At 41.7% G+C, this 17,170-nt stretch overlaps 1 protein-coding gene across 3 annotated transcripts in view; it reads left to right on the top strand.

Moving 5' to 3' along the window:
• Positions 1-7,765, top strand: part of ttyh1 (tweety family member 1) — a 75,121-nt gene extending 67,356 nt beyond the window's left edge. Inside the window, exon 15 of one of the 3 annotated variants that reach the window (XM_060920518.1) lies at positions 7,154-7,765. In XM_060920518.1, coding sequence (XP_060776501.1) covers positions 7,154-7,237 — 84 coding nt within the window. In that variant the 3' untranslated portion in view covers positions 7,238-7,765. Of the gene's footprint in view, positions 1-7,148 lie in introns of all 3 variants that reach the window. The other 2 variants (XM_060920519.1, XM_060920520.1) reach the window with 2 other exon arrangements.
• The last annotated feature ends 9,405 nt before the right edge of the window (positions 7,766-17,170 follow it).

Genomic DNA, 17,170 nt, shown 5'->3' with positions numbered 1-17,170 from the left:
TCTTGCATCTAGGGCAGGCCACAATCACTGCAGGCTTATTAATTTGGGGATGCACCTTCCCATGACCCAAGCAGAAGCCCAGATACCATACTTCCACCTTCTCAATTGCACACTTCGTTGGGTTTGCTGTGAGTCTTGGACATCTCAAGGATCTCACGACAGCCCTCGCATGTCGTAAATGCCGCTGCCAGTCATTAATGTAAATGATAATGTTATCTAAATAGGTAGCAGCATATGCACTGTGTGGGCAGAGGATTCTGTGCATGAGATATTGAAATGCCACTGGGGCCCCAAACAACCCAAACAGAAGGGTAACAAATTGGTGTAAACAGAACAGAGTGGAAAAGCCCATTTTTTTTCATGGGATAATGGGTTCAAGAGAATATGCCAATATCCCCTAGTCATATTCAGTGTTGAATAAAAGCAGGCCGTGTCTAACTGATTGAATAGTTTGTTAATGTGAGGCAACGGACATGTGTCAAATTTAGATACTGCATTAACTTTTCTAAAGGGGACCAAAACCACCAGGCTGCTCCAATCATTGTGTGACAACTCCAGCAACTTGGCAGCCTGGGCTCTCTAGGATGGCAAGAGGTAGTCTTCACAGGGAACTGGGGTGAATTCTTCCCATGTCACCCCTCTGCTTGCCAACCTGCACTGGCTACCTATAGCAGCTTGTATCGAATTTAAAACATTGGTGCTAGCTTACCAGGCTGTCAAGGGGTTAGGGCCAGCATACCTCCAGAGTCTGATCTGCCCCTACATGCCAGGCAGATCCCTATGCTCTACTTCTATTGGTTGCCTGGCCCCTTCTCCTCTCCACTCCTGCTCAAGACTGCTGTCTGTCCTGAATGAACTTCCCATTGAAGTCAGAACTGCTGATTCCCTGACCACCTTCAAGTGCAGACTGAAGACTCACCTCTTTAGGCTGCACCTTTCCCCTGCTTCCCTGTCCACTTTGTAACTGCATTTCAATCTAGACCAACCCAGGCTGTGCACTGTCTAGCCTGGTGTTAGCTGTTTGAGTTCTCAATTTAGTTGTACTTTATGTGGTTGGTTTGTTTTTTTTAACTGTTTGAATATTGATACTTCAACAGAATATTACACTAAGTCACTGATTCAGTTGGCACTAAAACTGTCTTGTCTAGAAATTCAGCACTTTGTGTACCTGACTTTTGCACTCATTGTACGTCACTCTGGATAAGAGCATCTGCTAAATGCCATGTAATGTAATGAATTGGGCTGCACTTTTTAGACTTACTTTTGGTCCCAGCTCCTCCCTTTTGAGAACCACTGTTGCCAGAGCCACAGGTAACTCCTCTCTCCATGGATTCAGGAGATTGAGGTGGTACATTTGAAGTGCATCACCTCTATCCTTTCACCTGACCTCATAGTTGATTTGTCGACTCGCCGTGTGACCTCAAAGGGTCATTTTCACTTTGTGAGTAATTTAGAGCTCAACGTGGGTAGTAAAATGAGCACTTTATCTCCTGGTGCAAATTCACTTAGCCAAGCTCCCCTATTATACAGCGGGGGTTGTTGTTCTTGTGCACAGAGCAAATTATCCAAGGTTAGGTGACTCAGCATGTGGAGTTGTCCTCTCAGGTCAAGAATGTACTGAATTTCATTTTTACTACTAGAAGGTCCCTCCTCCTAATTTTCGTTAATGACGTCCAAGGTGCCATGAGGCTTGCAACCATACAATAATTCAGATGGAGAGAACCCCTTAGAGGCTTGCGGGACCTGTCGTACTTCAAATAAAAGGGGTTCCAACCACCTGTCTCAATTTCTGGCGTCATCGTGATCAAACTTGCAACTCATTTGATTAAATCATTTAACCAGCCTGTCTGCTTGTGGATAGCAAACATCCATCCATCCATCCATCCATCCATTATCTGTAGCCGCTTATCCTGTCCTACAGGGTTGCGGGCAAGCTGGATCCTATTCCAGCTGACTATGGGCGAGAGGTGGGGTACACCCTGGACAAGTCGCCAGGTCATCGGAGGGCTGACACATAGAGACACACAATCATTCACACTCACATTCACTTTAGAGTCAGCAATTAACCTAAGCTGCATGCCTTTGGATTGTGGGGGAAACCGGAGCACCTGGAGGAAACCCACACGGACATGGGGAGAACATGCAAACTCCACACAGAAAGGCCCTTGTCAGCCACTGGGCTCGAACCCAGGACCTTCTTGCTGTGAGGCAACAGTGCTAACCACTACACCACCATGTTGCCGGATAGTAAACACTGGTACAAAAATCTATTTAATCCCTGGTAATTTACACATTTTGCAGAGTGTGCATGATATGAACATTATGCTTTGATCAGTTAAGATCTCTTATGGAAAGCCAACTTGGGAGATCATGTGGAAGAGTGCTTCCACACCACTCCATGCAGAAATGTTGCATAGAGGCACTGCTTCCAGGTATTGCATTGCATAATCCACCAAGACTAATACAAAGTGATATCCTCGTGCAGATGGATCTAATGGCCTGACAAGACCCATACTAATTCTTTTGATGAGGATATCGATCAATGGTAAAGGGTGCAATGGTGCTTTTGGGGTGGCCAGTGGATTTGCCAGCTGACATTCATGACATGTCACGCACCACCTGTGAACATCATTGCGAATACCTGCCCAATAGAAGAAGGCCATGAGTCAGTTTAATGTTTTATCCTGAACTAAATGCCCTGCCATGGCATTATGATGAGCTGCATGGAATAAATTTCCCTGCGACTCTTTGGAACCAACAACTGGGTTGTTTCCTCTCCTGTTTGAGTGTCCTGCATCACTTGATATAACCTATCTTTAATTAAAAAAAAATACAGGTAGGAGAGTGCAACATTAGGCTGGAGGTTTTGAACTTTGATTACTCTCACTTAGTCAAAAGTATGCCTGAGAGTTGTCTTACAACCACTCCAACAGGGAATCCCAAAGAGAATTACCTGTGGAGAGTGTAGGAGCGGAGCCCTCCCCACTCTCCATGTCCCCATGATGTGGAGCTGACACAGACAGCCCTGGGACCTCCTCCCCAGATAATGCTGCAGTGGAATCCCCCTGAGTTTCACTACCACAAGACCCATCCACAAATAGATGCTTTGCTAATATTTTAAACCCTAGTCAATTTGTCAACACAGTTAGTGGATGAGTGAGGCAAGGACTAACCACCACCTCCACACTATGCTTTTTTCCCCTAAATTTGATAGTGACATGCACTAGCGGATACTTGTGAACATCCATGTGTACACACCTCACCTTCACCAATTGTGCATTCTTGAATTGAATCAGGTTTTGATAAAACTGTGGTCTTCCACATCCCGAGTCCACCAAGGCCTGATGTGTATCCACTAGAATACTCACTGCCACTCAGTATGCTCCTGCTCGATTGGGGGAGGCCCAAGGCGTGTCAGGTATGCAGGTATCAGAATCCCCACTTCCTTACAGGGGTGCTGATTCCAGAAATGTCTGCCTTCCCCGTCGAGCCTACAGACTTGCACAGGCTTTGTCCTGGCCTTGGTGAGCACAGATGGTTCCACCTATGGAGAAGGGGGAGGTTAGTGGCAACATAGGCATGAAGGCACAAGGGGGTGAAGGAAAATGGGGATGGATGCAGGTTTGGGGAGTAGGCTTTGGGTGGAATTGTCCCCAGTTTCCACGTCGCAGGTGTAGGGGAGGGGCGAGATGGGAAAGAAAGAGAGAGAGAAGGGACAGGAGCACCTGCTCCAGCAAACGCAGCCAGATGGTCTTTCGCCAACTGGACTACCTCCTTCAGTGATGCTGCGCTGTGGCACTGGATCCAGGATAAAGTTCCCTCCAGCAGCTAAATGATGAACTGCTCCAGTACCACTCAGTTGATGATGTCATCGGCGTCACACTCTTCTGTTAGCAGCCACCATAGGCAGGCGTCTGGGGGCTGTTGGCCGAAGGCAAACGGGTAGCTGAACTCACTGTATGCCAGTGCACAGAAGTGCTAGTGATGTTGTTCCAGGCTGTGGCCAACCCACTGCAGAATAGCTTGCTTTAGCTCTGGATAGTCTAGTGAGTTGGTGGCTGGGAGCTATTGAGCTGTGATCTAGGCTTTCCCAGGTTGGCCACAAGCACACTTCAGCGAAACCCTTAAAACAATTCTGCAAAGGCTTCCAGGTCGTCCTGTGGACCCATTCGGCGCAGCTGAACGTGGGGTTTGGCTGCAGCATCTGTGGGAGTAACTGCTAGAATACTTGTTACATAGACCAGGCTCCGGATCACCTGCCAGTCCACTGCCTGGGCACAGTGCAATGAGGGCCTGATGTTGTGTCTGGTGATGAGGGTCTGGAGGCTCTCTGTGATTGACGTGGCTTCCATGATGGCATTTCTTCCTCGATTCCCGGGTTTCAGCACCAGTGTAACAATTTTTGAGGCTCATGGGAAATGAAGAAATGGGAGACAGGCTTTACAAGGTGTGTTTTTATTTTTCTTTAATTTCACTTTTCAGTGACTTCACTCTGCTCTACACACACATGAACACACAGTGCTGAATTGCTCCACTCTCTCTCTCTCTCTCTCTGGTTACTGGCTTCTCTGAAAGAAGACACAAGACACACATAAGTAAAATGCTAATAATCATACACAGGTGAAACTCATCACGTTACCTGTCGGTTCTACCAGACTATTGCCACCCACAACTGGTGTTTGATCATGCTCCTGCTGCCACAACTGTATTTTTATTATTTACTATTTACTGTTTGATGGTCTCAAAGAAGAAAGCAAGAAATTGCACTAATTAATTTTTGACAAGGCATACCTGTTAAGTGAAAAGCATTGCAGGTAACTACCTCATGAAGCTGGTTAAGATAATGCCAATAGTGTGTAAAGCTGTCATCAAAGTAAACGGTGGCTACTTTGAAGAATCTAAAATCTCATCTCATCTCATTATCTCTAGCCGCTTTATCCTGTTCTACAGGGTCGCAGGCAAGCTGGAGCCTATCCCAGCTGACTACGGGCGAAAGGCGGGGTACACCCTGGACAAGTTGCCAGGTCATCACAGGGCTGACACATAGACACAGACAACCATTCACACTCACATTCACACCTACGGTCAATTTAGAGTCACCAGTTAACCTAACCTGCATGTCTTTGGACTGTGGGGGAAACTGGAGCACCCGGAGGAAACCCACACGGACACGAGGAGAACATGCAAACTCCACACAGAAAGGCCCTCGCTGGCCACAGGGCTCGAACCTGGACCTTCTTGCTGTGAGGCGACAGCGCTAACCACTACACCAATGTGCTGCCAGAATCTAAAATATGAAACGTATTTTGTTTTCTTAACATTTTTTGGTGGCGGCACGGTGGTGTAGTGGTTAGCACTGTCGCCTCACAACAAGAAGGTTCTGGGTTTGAGCCCAGCGGTCAATGGGGCCCTTTCTGTGTGGAGTTTGCATGTTCTCCCCGTGTCTGCGTGGGGTTCCGACACAGTCCAAAGACATGCAGGTTAGGCTAATTGGTGGCTCTAAATTGTCCATAGGTGTGAATGTGAGTGTGAATGGTTGAGAGGAAAAAACCTCTATAATAATCCAGTAGAAGGCAACGGGACACCACTAGTGTAATGTTCCCTAGAAACTTTGATGGCTGAAGCCGTCAGAGCGTCTCCGTCACTGTAGTACCTGGATGGATGGAACATTTTTTGTTTACCACATAATTCCATATATGTTTCATATGTTATTTCATACTTTTGATGTCTTCAGACATCATGTAGAAATGTAGAAAATAGTCAAAATGCAGAAAAACCTATGAATTAGTTAGGTGTGTCCAAACTTTTGACTGGTACTGTATAATTGAAATTAATGAATTTTATTATGATTTAGCCCTGATTTCCAATAAGGCATTATGGACCCTATTTTCCTGATCATGGCATGAAATCATGGTGTCATATATTCTGTGTATCTTTGTGACCATTAGTGGAGAATTCAGTTACAAATTTCTTATAAATTTTAGTTATGGGAAGAACCAGCCGGGTGACTGAACTTACATCAAATGTGTTTTCTGACTTTGCTGTCACTAGATTTTATGTTGATATAGTGGTAGTGGAAGGTCTTGGAGACTTGGATACAAATGTGCATGTTTTTATTTGGAATTGCAACAGGCTAAAATCAGGCTAATGCCATGATCAAAATGTAGAATATAAAATGTCCAGAATGTCAGTATTAAAAATTAGGTTATAGACAGAAGGATACAGAGTACACCAGAATACAATACAGGCCTTGTAGGTTTATGAAAAAAAAAATCTCCAACAGTAAAAAACTTCACTAATTACGGGTATTACAGTTTTATTTATGTATCCATTCCATACATAGGGATATTAGATGGTTTTGGGATCATCTCTTGGGAACGTGACAAAACACATTGCATTATTTGAAGGTCATGTGAGAAAGTGAAAGTACAGCACAACTCTGCAAAATTAACTGATATTGGTGTCTTAAACTAATGTTGCTGACTATGACGAAATTCAATTGATTATTTTAATACTGTAATGTTATTTTATTCAAATGAATTTGCGTAGTTTTCTAGGAGGTTTTCATGTCACTTAAAAAGTGCAGTAGGATGGACGGGGGGGGGGGGGGGGGGGGTGTTTTTACGGCTGGCTAAATCTAAAATGTTTGCTATTGAGTAGGTAGGACTTAATTGTTTGTTATAGATATCAGAGTTCATAATGCAGGTCTGTTGTATTTATTTAATTGGGTGAAGTGGTTTAGCCTGTTTATTCTGTTAAGACAGGCCCTCAGAGGACTAAAATCATTTTTTTTTTTTTTAAAAGCACTGCACTGGCGGATTTTGAATGTTGCATTGCTTCCCCTGTTCCCTTCATTTATGACCATGAAAATAACGACAGAGCACAAATGCAGATTGGCTTGTGGACAATCAAAATAGAAACATTCGGGTGTTAATGAGTAAAGTACTCTTTCACTGACATGAAAATAAAGCCCAACAAGTATAATTTCCTTTTATACAGTTTGCAACTTGATTGTTGATTCATTCATTGTGTACTGACGTTTGCTTTTATTCTTGTCTTTTTTTTTTCTTTTTTGCATCTGTCTCCTCCTGGATCTGTCTGTCTGTGTGGCGCCATGTCTGTCCAATCCCATTGTGGTCGTGTGAAAGTACAGTACTCTCCCAGCATGCTGACAGGCTATACGGGTAGTCAATCACACCGCAACCCTGTCCATTCAAGAAACCTGTACTCACGCTAATTTGTATGTATAGTATTAAAAATATTATATAGGCAAATATTTAGTTTTAATATGGATGGACACTTTAATGAGAGACTAATTTAAAAGACATCGGAATGCCAGATGTGCAAAACCACTGTGGAACGTCAGGACCACTGAGATTTAAGAAGAAAGAACAAAATGAAAGTTAAAATATTTGAGTTGTATAAGACACAATTTCCCCTTCAACCTGTTCAGTGGTGTATTTACTGGAGACAGAAAACAGATTGGTACTGACGTTACCAGACTGATGTTACTTTATGACTCTATTTTTTTAAATGCATTACTACTTTGTTTTGGAGTTTTTATATTGTATGCCAAGTCACAAAAACATGAGAATAATGGCACAATTTTTCTGTATGACAGTTTAATGGGCACTGAATTTTTTTTTTCTGTTTTCTAAATATTTGGCTACCATTTTTTTTATAGATGCCAATTGTGTATTAACTTGTATACCCTCTGATTCTATATAATATACAATATTATTGTATGAAACAAATATACTGTATAGTCACTGTAAATTATGTTTGAATATTAATGCACTTTCATGTTAAAATAGAACAATATGAAATTAACAACAATAAACAGAGAGCTACGGTTTCTGTCGGGAAATAAATTTCCCAACAGCATTGCAGCAAAACAACCTCTGTTATTGACTGCAGTGCAGTAGCCATAATGTACACAGCAATAATAGTGTTTCCTTAACTAATGAAGCACACATCTGCAAATTAGGGTTAATGTACTGAAACTAAACGTATCTGTATTAATAAATTTACAGTGATTCAGCGTAAAAATTATTTTTAAAAATTCACTTGAAAAATATCATTAGGGTATTGCCTAGTAACTTTATAAAATATATATGTATGTACGTTATTAATAATAGTTTGAATCGTTTGTCCATCTAATATAACTCATATAAACATGAGAATATAGTCCAATGCACAAAATTGTGCAAACGTGCCTATTTTTTTTTTTTTTACATTTATTTCAACAACTAATTACTTTTGAAGTAATACTATGCAGATCGATAAATGAAAAATTTAATGATCTGTACTTTTTTGGCCTGATAATGTCAGTCCCAACCAGACAAGTTAATTTTTAAAAAAAATTAAATTCTAGTGAAACCTTTGCGATAAATGTGCTGACTAATTTAATTGTATCTACCCTAATTTGCAGGATTGTTCTCTTACTTGAAACAAGTGAGAAACAAACACTGTGTGTTATATGTGTGTGTGGGTGGGTGGGTGATTCAGGGTCCTCTTGAGATGTTCTGTGTGTATGTATACACATATAAATATACTCAACTTGCCATCGCATTAATCCTGCCCTTTCCTATCCTACTCTTATTAATCCAAAAAGCCCTGTGTTTCTATGGATTTAATGCTCCTTTGAATGAACTTTTTCACTACTGAGACTAAATACAGTATAAATAAAATGAAACTAACAAAGATGGAATAACCAGACCCTTGCGTGTTTTGTGGCACGATGTAGAAAAGGTCATTTGCAAAGCTTTCATTTTAACTGTCATATCACTACTCCAACATTGGTGAATTAAAGTTTGAGTAAACTACCAAACCATTACCATTTGAGTTCTGTTATGGGATTGACACCAGACTAAATTTAAAACATTTATATTGACGGTTTTAAAAAGCTCATCTCGTCTCATCTCATCTCATTATCTCTAGCCACTTTATCCTGTTCTACAGGGTCGCAGGCAAGCTGGACCTATCCCAGCTGACCACGGGCGAAAGGCGGGGTACACCCTGGACAAGTCGCCAGGTCATCACAGGGCTGACACATAGACACAGACAACCATTCACACTCACATTCACTCCTACGGTCAATTTAGAGTCACCAGTTAACCTAACCTGCATGTCTTTGGACTGTGGGGGAAACCGGAGCACCCGGAGGAAACCCACGCGGACACGGGGAGAACATGCAAACTCCACACAGAAAGGCCCTCGCCGGCCACGGGGCTCGAACCCGGACCTTCTTGCTGTGAGGCGACAGCACTGACCACTACACCACCGTGCCACCCGTTTTAAAAAGCTTTTTCCTGTAATATAAGAATACTTACTAATAAATAACCTAACACAGTATGGCACCAAAAAATCAACTAGATTGTTGCTGTGGTTATGTTTTTTGAGAAGCCATTCTGTACCCGTCTGGTACCAACAACCATGCCTTGGTTAAGTCAAGTCAGTTTATTTGTGTAGCACTTTTAACAACAGACATTGTCGCAAAGCAGCTTTACAGAAAAATAAAGACTTTAAACCTATGAGCAAATTTTATCCCTAATAAATTGATTTATCCCTGATGAGCAAACCTGTGGCGATGGTGGCAAGGAAAAACTTCCTCAGACGACAGGAGGAAGAAACATTTTGAGGAACCAGACCCAAAAGGGAACCCATCCTCATCTGGGTGATAACAGATAGCATGATTATAAATAACTTGCTTCTAATTGTCACAAAGTTCAATTGTGTAACCAGGAAATTCATTTTAGTTTTAGCATGAAGTCTATTTTGTTGAAGTTATCATCTGTTCATTGATGGAGACTTGAGTGCAAAACTGTTCATGACCACTGTAGTCGTAATGTTATCATGGCAGTTGTAGTCTTCAGCCATCATAGCAAAACTAAGTGTCCAGAGCCATCGTCCAAGTGCATCTTTCAACTGTCCATATGGGGCCGTCCTCCACAGGAGCGATGTGATTAGACTCCAGCCAGACGTAGGGCATCAGGACGGCTCAGGTGGGTCTGCAGAGGAGGAGAGGTCAGCACCACTGGTGTCTCAGGATCGACATGTAACTCAAAGACACTGAGATCACATTTCCCCCCATTCTGATGTTTGATGTGAACAGTAATTGAAGCTCTTGACCTGCATCTGCATGATTTGTAACCGGTGACTTACTTACTGGATATTCCAGTATGAATTAACACAGTTAGCTGTTTCAGGGTCAGAAGAGTGCCTTATGGTTGAGGCCACAGAGCATCATGAGCTATGTGCTCAGTGATGTGAAAACAACACTTGGAATGTTGCGTTCAACTAGAAATCTTACCTTCTAGTTTCTGCCCTCTGACCAGTAAAATCCCAAAGAAACCAAGTTCAACAAGTGACGTCAAATCAACGTGGCTGCACATAGCATCATCACTAAGCAAAGTAGCAATTCTTACCTTTAAATTAGCGATGCTGTATATACAATTTTGCTTTAGATCAGTCAAAATGGAAGCATGTTTGCTTGTTAAATCTATAACAGTGAACATATAGTTTGCTGTTTTGAGGAGGAAAATATATACATCGTTCATCACAGTTAGCTTGCTAGCTTACGGCTAACAAAAATGAACATGGTTGTTTTGCACTGTGGAGCTTGAATGTACAGAGGTTGACATCATTCTGCGATCTGACTTTTCACTTCTGAGGTAAGACAAATGCAACAGAAGGCACTGCTCCCCGCCCCCAGAAAGATCATTGGAAGTACTAATACCGTAGGTGGCAATTGGCAAGAAATTGGGGTATAGCTAGGATAAAATTCTCCCCCAAAATGCATACTTCTGAGGACTATTAATACTGAGAGCATATTTTTTGGTTAAAGCTGCAAGCCTCTCCAGACCGTCCCCAGAATGAACCCATGCCCACAGACACAAGACACCACTCGAGTGTAGTTTGATCTTATGGGAATAATGGAAACTTTCTAACAGGTCAAAACTTCTCAGGTTTTGACAAGACAGCAGAAGGATCACATAGCATGCCCCATTCAATACTCAATATTGCAAATGCATGACAGAAGATAACACGGGAGAAAAGGCTCACTCCAAAGGTGTAGACAGCCTCAGGAACTAATAATAGGTCTTGATCTGACAATATTTCTTCATCTGGGATGGCCTCCCGTAATACTCTTGGTGCTGGCAAGAGTCAAAGAATAAGCCCATTATTCACTTGATCCACCCACAACTTCAGTAGCCACATGGGAGGAGGCAGATCTTGGACTGATTCCATTGTCTGTCTCGTGATGGTGTGGAACTTAAGCCAGAGATGAGCCACCTACCGGCAGCACTACCATCAGCTCTACTTTTGCCACTAAATTTTCTCAAAGTGCTCTTCCAGTTCACTGGAATTGACCTGGTCGGACCACTACTTGATACCACAAGTACACATCTGTAGAACGTCCATGAAACTATTCCTAGAAGTATTCGTCTTCTCTAGAGTCATAGAGATCCCTAAAGAATTTTTCATAGACCAAGGCAATTCTTTAATGTCTTTCTCGATAGCAAAACTGTATATGGCTTTTCAGGTAAGCTACATACAGGATTCGTCATACACAGGAAGGAATATCCATCTTGCATGCACAAGCCTGCAAATTCATGAGTGACGGGAAGCCATGGCCTAATGGTTAGAGAAGCAGCTTTGAGACCAAAAGGTTGCTGGCTTGATTCCCTGGACCAGCAGGAATGGCTGAAGTGCTCTTGAGCACGCCACCCCCCACAAAATGCTCCCTGGGCTGCTCTGGGTATGAGTGTCTGATAAATGCCTGTAATGTAATGATGGTCCTTACCCCCACTGCAAAATCCCAATGAAGTAACAATGCCCATACACTATCAGAGAAAAGCTGGATTCAGAGACCATTGTTTTGATTCGGTCATACCATAGAAAAGGTGAATAAATGTCTCATCTCATTATCTCTAGCCGCTTTATCCTTCTACAGGGTTGCAGGCAAGCTGGAGCCTATCCCAGCTGACTATGGGCGAAAGGCGGGGTACACCCTGGACAAGTCGCCAGGTCATCACAGGGCTGACACATAGACACAGACAACCATTCACACTCATATTCACACCTACGGTCAATTTAGAGTCACCAGTTAACCTAACCTGCATGTCTTTGGACTGTGGGGGAAACCGGAGCACCCGGAGGAAACCCACGCGGACACGGGGAGAACATGCAAACTCCGCACAGAAAGGCCCTCGCCGGCCCCGGGGCTCGAACCCAGGACCTTCTTGCTGTGAGGCGACAGCGCTAACCACTACACCACCGTGCCGCCGGTGAATAAATGTATAAACAAATATGGATTGAACATGTGCCGAGTCCCACTGTTTGGTGCAAAGCCTGGATGGATTCCCCAGGTTTTGCAGTGAGCATCATTGGTATAATTGGTGTCAAATAAGGTGTAATTGTTTGACACCGACCCCACTATTTATTTCTTTGCCCTGTTTTCCTCTATGGTGCTATCCCTCCAGTTGGTTGCAGAGGATCTTGGTTGCTTGTATAACCTGCCACAGATTTCACCTAACCATGAGTTTATTGCTAAGCAGCCAGCTATTAACCATGTGATGTTAATGCTGTGTTAAACGAGAGGTCAGAACTCGTCATTCCTGACCTCCGACCAGGAAGAACCAAAGAAAACACCTTCTCAACTCAGAATTCCTACTCGGGAACTTATGATGGTTTCCTTAACTCTGGGTTCCTCTCAGTGGCTGTGCACCATCTCAACAGTAAACAAAGTAGCGCGCATATCCATATACATGTGTTTGCTTTAAATGAATTAACATACAAACATTTTACCTTGTTAAATCCATAATATTGATGACACAGATGACTATTTTGAGGAGGAAATATACATTACTCATCACAGTTAGCTGGCTAGCTTGTTTCTCACAAAAGATAAATATGGAGGCTGACTTTGTTTGAGGAGCTTGAATGCAGAGGTCGAAAATGGCATAATTCCAAGTGCCAACTTCCCACTTCCAAAGTGGTTCAAATGTAGATTTACAACTATGTACAAATATGTAACCCATTTATACAGTGTGCCAAAATAGAGCTAACTACAAGCCAAAAAAAAAAAAAAAAGCATGTAATTTTAAATAAAGCCTACCTATTTGGTTGGAGCTTTTTAATATACAGTGATGCTTGAAAGTTTGTGAACCCTTCAGAATTTTCTATATTTCTGCATAAATATGACCTAAAACATCATCAGATTTTCACACAAGTCCTAAAAGTAGATAAAGAGAACCCAGTTAAACAAATGAGACAAAAATATTATACTTGATCATTTATTTATTGAGGAAAATGATCCAATATTACATATCTGTGAGTGGCAAAAGTATGTGAACCTCTAGGATTAGCAGTTCATTGAAGGTGAAATTAGAGTCAGGTGTTTTCAATCAATGGGATGACAATCAGGTGTGAGTGGGCACCCTGTTTTATTTAAAGAACAGGGATCTATCAAAGTCTGATCTTCACAACACGTTTGTGGAAGTGTATCATGGCACAAACAAAGGAGATTTTTGAGGGCCTCAGAAAAAGCGTTGTTGATGCTCATCAGGCTGGAAAAGGTTATAAAACCATCTCTAAAGAGTTTGGACTCCACCAATCCACAGTCAGACAGATTGTGTATAAATGGAGGAAATTCAAGACCATTGTTACCCTCCCCAGAAGTGGTCGACCAACGAAGATCACTCCAAGAGCAAGGCGTGTAATAGTCGGCAAGGTCACAAAGGACCCCAGGGTAACTTCTAAGCAACTGAAGGCCTCTCTCACATTGGCTAATGTTAATGTTCATGAGTCCACCATCAGGAGAACACTGAACAACAATGGTATGCATGGCAGGGTTGCAAGGAGAAAGCCACTGCTCTCCAGAAAGAACATTGCTGCTCATAAAGATCACGTGGACAAGCCAGAAGACTATTGGAAAAATGTTTTGTTTTGTGGACGGATGAGACCAAAATAGAACTTTTTGTTTTAAATAAGTGTTATGTTTGGAGAAAGGAAAACACTGCATTCCAGCATAAGAACCTTATGCCATCTGTGAAACATGATGGTGGTAGTATCATGGTTTGGGCCTGTTTTGCTGTATCTGGGCCAGGACGGCTTGCCATCATTGATGGAACAATGAATTCTGAATTATACCAGTGAATTCTAAAGGAAAATGTCAGGACTGAATCTCAAGAGAAGGTGGGTCATGCAGCAAGACAATGACCCTAAGCACACAAGTTGTTCTACCAAAGAATGGTTAAAGAAGAATAAAGTGAATGTTTTGGAATGGCCAAGTCAAAGTCCTGACCTTAATCCAATTGAAATGTTGTGGAAGGACCTGAAGCGAGCAGTTCATGTGAGGAAACCCACCAACGTCCAAGAGTTGAAGCTGTTCTGTACGGAGGAATGGGTTAAAATTCCTCCAAGCCGGTGTGCAGGACTGATCAACAGTTACCGGAAATGTTTAGCTGCAGTTATTGCTGCACAAGGGGGTCACACCAGATACTGAAAGCAAAGGTTCACATACTTTTGCCACTCACAGATATGTAATATTGGATAATTTTCCTCAAACTAGAAAAGCACTCGGAGAGTGCAGACCTCCGCCAAGAATCCTTTAAAAAAATTCCGGGATCCAGAAGGTGATCCGGATCACCGCCAAAATTTAATGGATTGTTACTTGTGACCAGTCACACCTCTGGAAAAAATTACACAGCAATCCGTTCATTACTTTTTCCGTAATGTTGCTAACAGACAAACAAACAAACCAATGCTACCGAAAACATAACCTCCTTGGCGGAGGTAATAAATGACCAAGTATAATATTTTTGTCTCATTTGTTTAACTGGGTTCTCTTTATCTACTTTTAGGACTTGTGTGAAAATCCGATGTTGTTTTAGGTCATATTTATGCAGAAATATAGAAAATTCTAAAGGGTTCACAAACTTTTAAGCACCACTGTACACACACACACACAAAAAATATGGACACGAGTGGTTTACTGGGAAATACGCCACTCCTATTTTTCATATGAGCTACATCCGGGACATACAGAACCAAAACCATGACATAAATCTCAATATGTCCATCACGTACAGTAGAAATCAGTGAATTGTTTTGATAAATGTGGGCACTTTTTGTTTGTGAATGTGTCTATATAATAAGACCATCACACGTTGGCTTGAATAGATGAGGTTTATCTTCTCATGTTGAAAAACTTGCATTTTCCTTTGTGTTTGTTTACAAATTGTCACTGTTGTTCGCTCACGCAGAAGTTTTCCATTGCCGACGTGTGACATTGTGTTGTCTTGACAACGTGCAATATTGTAACAATATCGCACGCTCATTCTCCATTGGGTCGAGTGGCGTAATACATGTAGGATAAGCAATATGCTAACAATATTGCATGCTATCAAAACAAATGAATGAAACCTGCTAGAAGGAAATAGAATACGTTTTTATTCCATGGGAGGAAAAAAAAGTGTCCTGTACGTATAATAATTCCTGATGTTTCACTCCGATGACGTCACTCTCCGTGTTTTCCTGCTGACTGGACGCACATTGTTAAAACAGTGAACCGGTTCAAAATTAAAATTCTTTTGATTAACTTGCGTATTTTTGTTTGTGGATATGTCCATATAATATGAAGAACGTTACATAGTGGCACGAAGATACGAAGTTTACCTTACGTTGAAATATATTTTCACTCATTCACTTCGCTTACTCGTGAATATTTTCACCACTCGAAGGTAAACGTCATATCTTCACGCAACCGTGTAATATCCTCTCTCTCATACACTCACGCTAATTTTATATATGAATTAATGAATGAGAAAGCAAAAATAACCATAAATTTGCCAGTGTATTTATCAGGACTGTGAAATAGAAATGACAAAATCCAAGGAAACAATTTTAGCAGGGGGTCTGGGGGGCCGCAGGGCCCCAGAAGCTGAACAGATGTTGTGTATATTGATAGATATGAAGCATCTCCTGAAAGCAAATATTTTCTCAACCATGCCATTTAATCTGAACTGTTATTATTATGTTGAAATAATACAATTTGAACTGATTTACCTTTTAACTGATAAGGGTTCACTTGAAGAATGAAAATACATCAATAACATACCTCATATTGTAAATTCACTCATATTCTTGTGTCAATTTGTATCAATTCATTGGGTCCCATAATGTCTTTTCCGGGGGGAAATTCTAGACTGACTATTAAATAATAGTCACTAATGTTCTTGTTTTTGAACTGATTCAATACCAAAATGTCTTTCTTGTTCATGTTAGACAGATTCTAGTCAAAAACTATATACAACTATTTACAAGTCAATATTTATATTTATTTCCTTTTCTTTGTTAGCAGTTTCTTCAGCTTAGAAAGCCTACTCTTTTCTTTCTGACTTTCTATATGGCTTTTCCTTGCTCTTTTGGTCTCTCTTTCATTACAGATTCATGATAACAATGAACATTATGAACAATAACATAAGTTAAAGCTACATAAATAATAAATGTGAACAAGATGGTCTACCTGGTAATCTATAGTTCAACAGCTTCAATTTCACCAATTCCGCATGTTTTTTCCTTTAACATGGTCAACCAAACGTGTTCTTCCACCAGAACCGTACTTCACATCCTGATGGCACAAGATGCGGTAAGCTTTCCCCGGTTCTTTTATCTTCCGTATGTGCTCATGGAGAGATTCACTACCGGCTTTAAACTCCAGCCATCGCCAATTCCATGGATTTTTGATGCCGTTTTCCTTGTCAATGTTTTTGACATTGTCGGTCTCACCGTCCTCCCTCTGAACGATGTCCCTCCGTGACGCGGACATACCGCGAAATTCTCCTTTTCAAAACCGTTGATATCGAAAGCGTGTTTAAAGAGCACAACGGTAAAACGAAAAGAACACAAGATTCGCGCCGTGGTTTGTAAGCACGGCACAAATGCCGTAAACTGGTCTGTCATTGTCGCAAAAGAAAAAAAGATACCAAAAAAATTACAATGTCGTTACAAAAAGAACAATTTGCGGTAGGCTCTTTCCCAGACTCGCCGGCTTGGTGACACTCGCTGTACGAGAATACTAGCGGTCGGTAGACAACAACCCCTACCCCAGGGCTCGAAATTAACTTTTTTTCTTTGTGTCCCCCAGTGGTCCCGAATTCTGTGT

The sequence above is a fragment of the Neoarius graeffei genome, chromosome 5 (genome assembly GCF_027579695.1).
Source record: "Neoarius graeffei isolate fNeoGra1 chromosome 5, fNeoGra1.pri, whole genome shotgun sequence".
NCBI lineage: Eukaryota > Metazoa > Chordata > Actinopteri > Siluriformes > Ariidae > Neoarius > Neoarius graeffei.
Note: the sequence above shows the minus strand (reverse complement) of the source record. Positions and strands in the feature narration are given on the sequence as shown.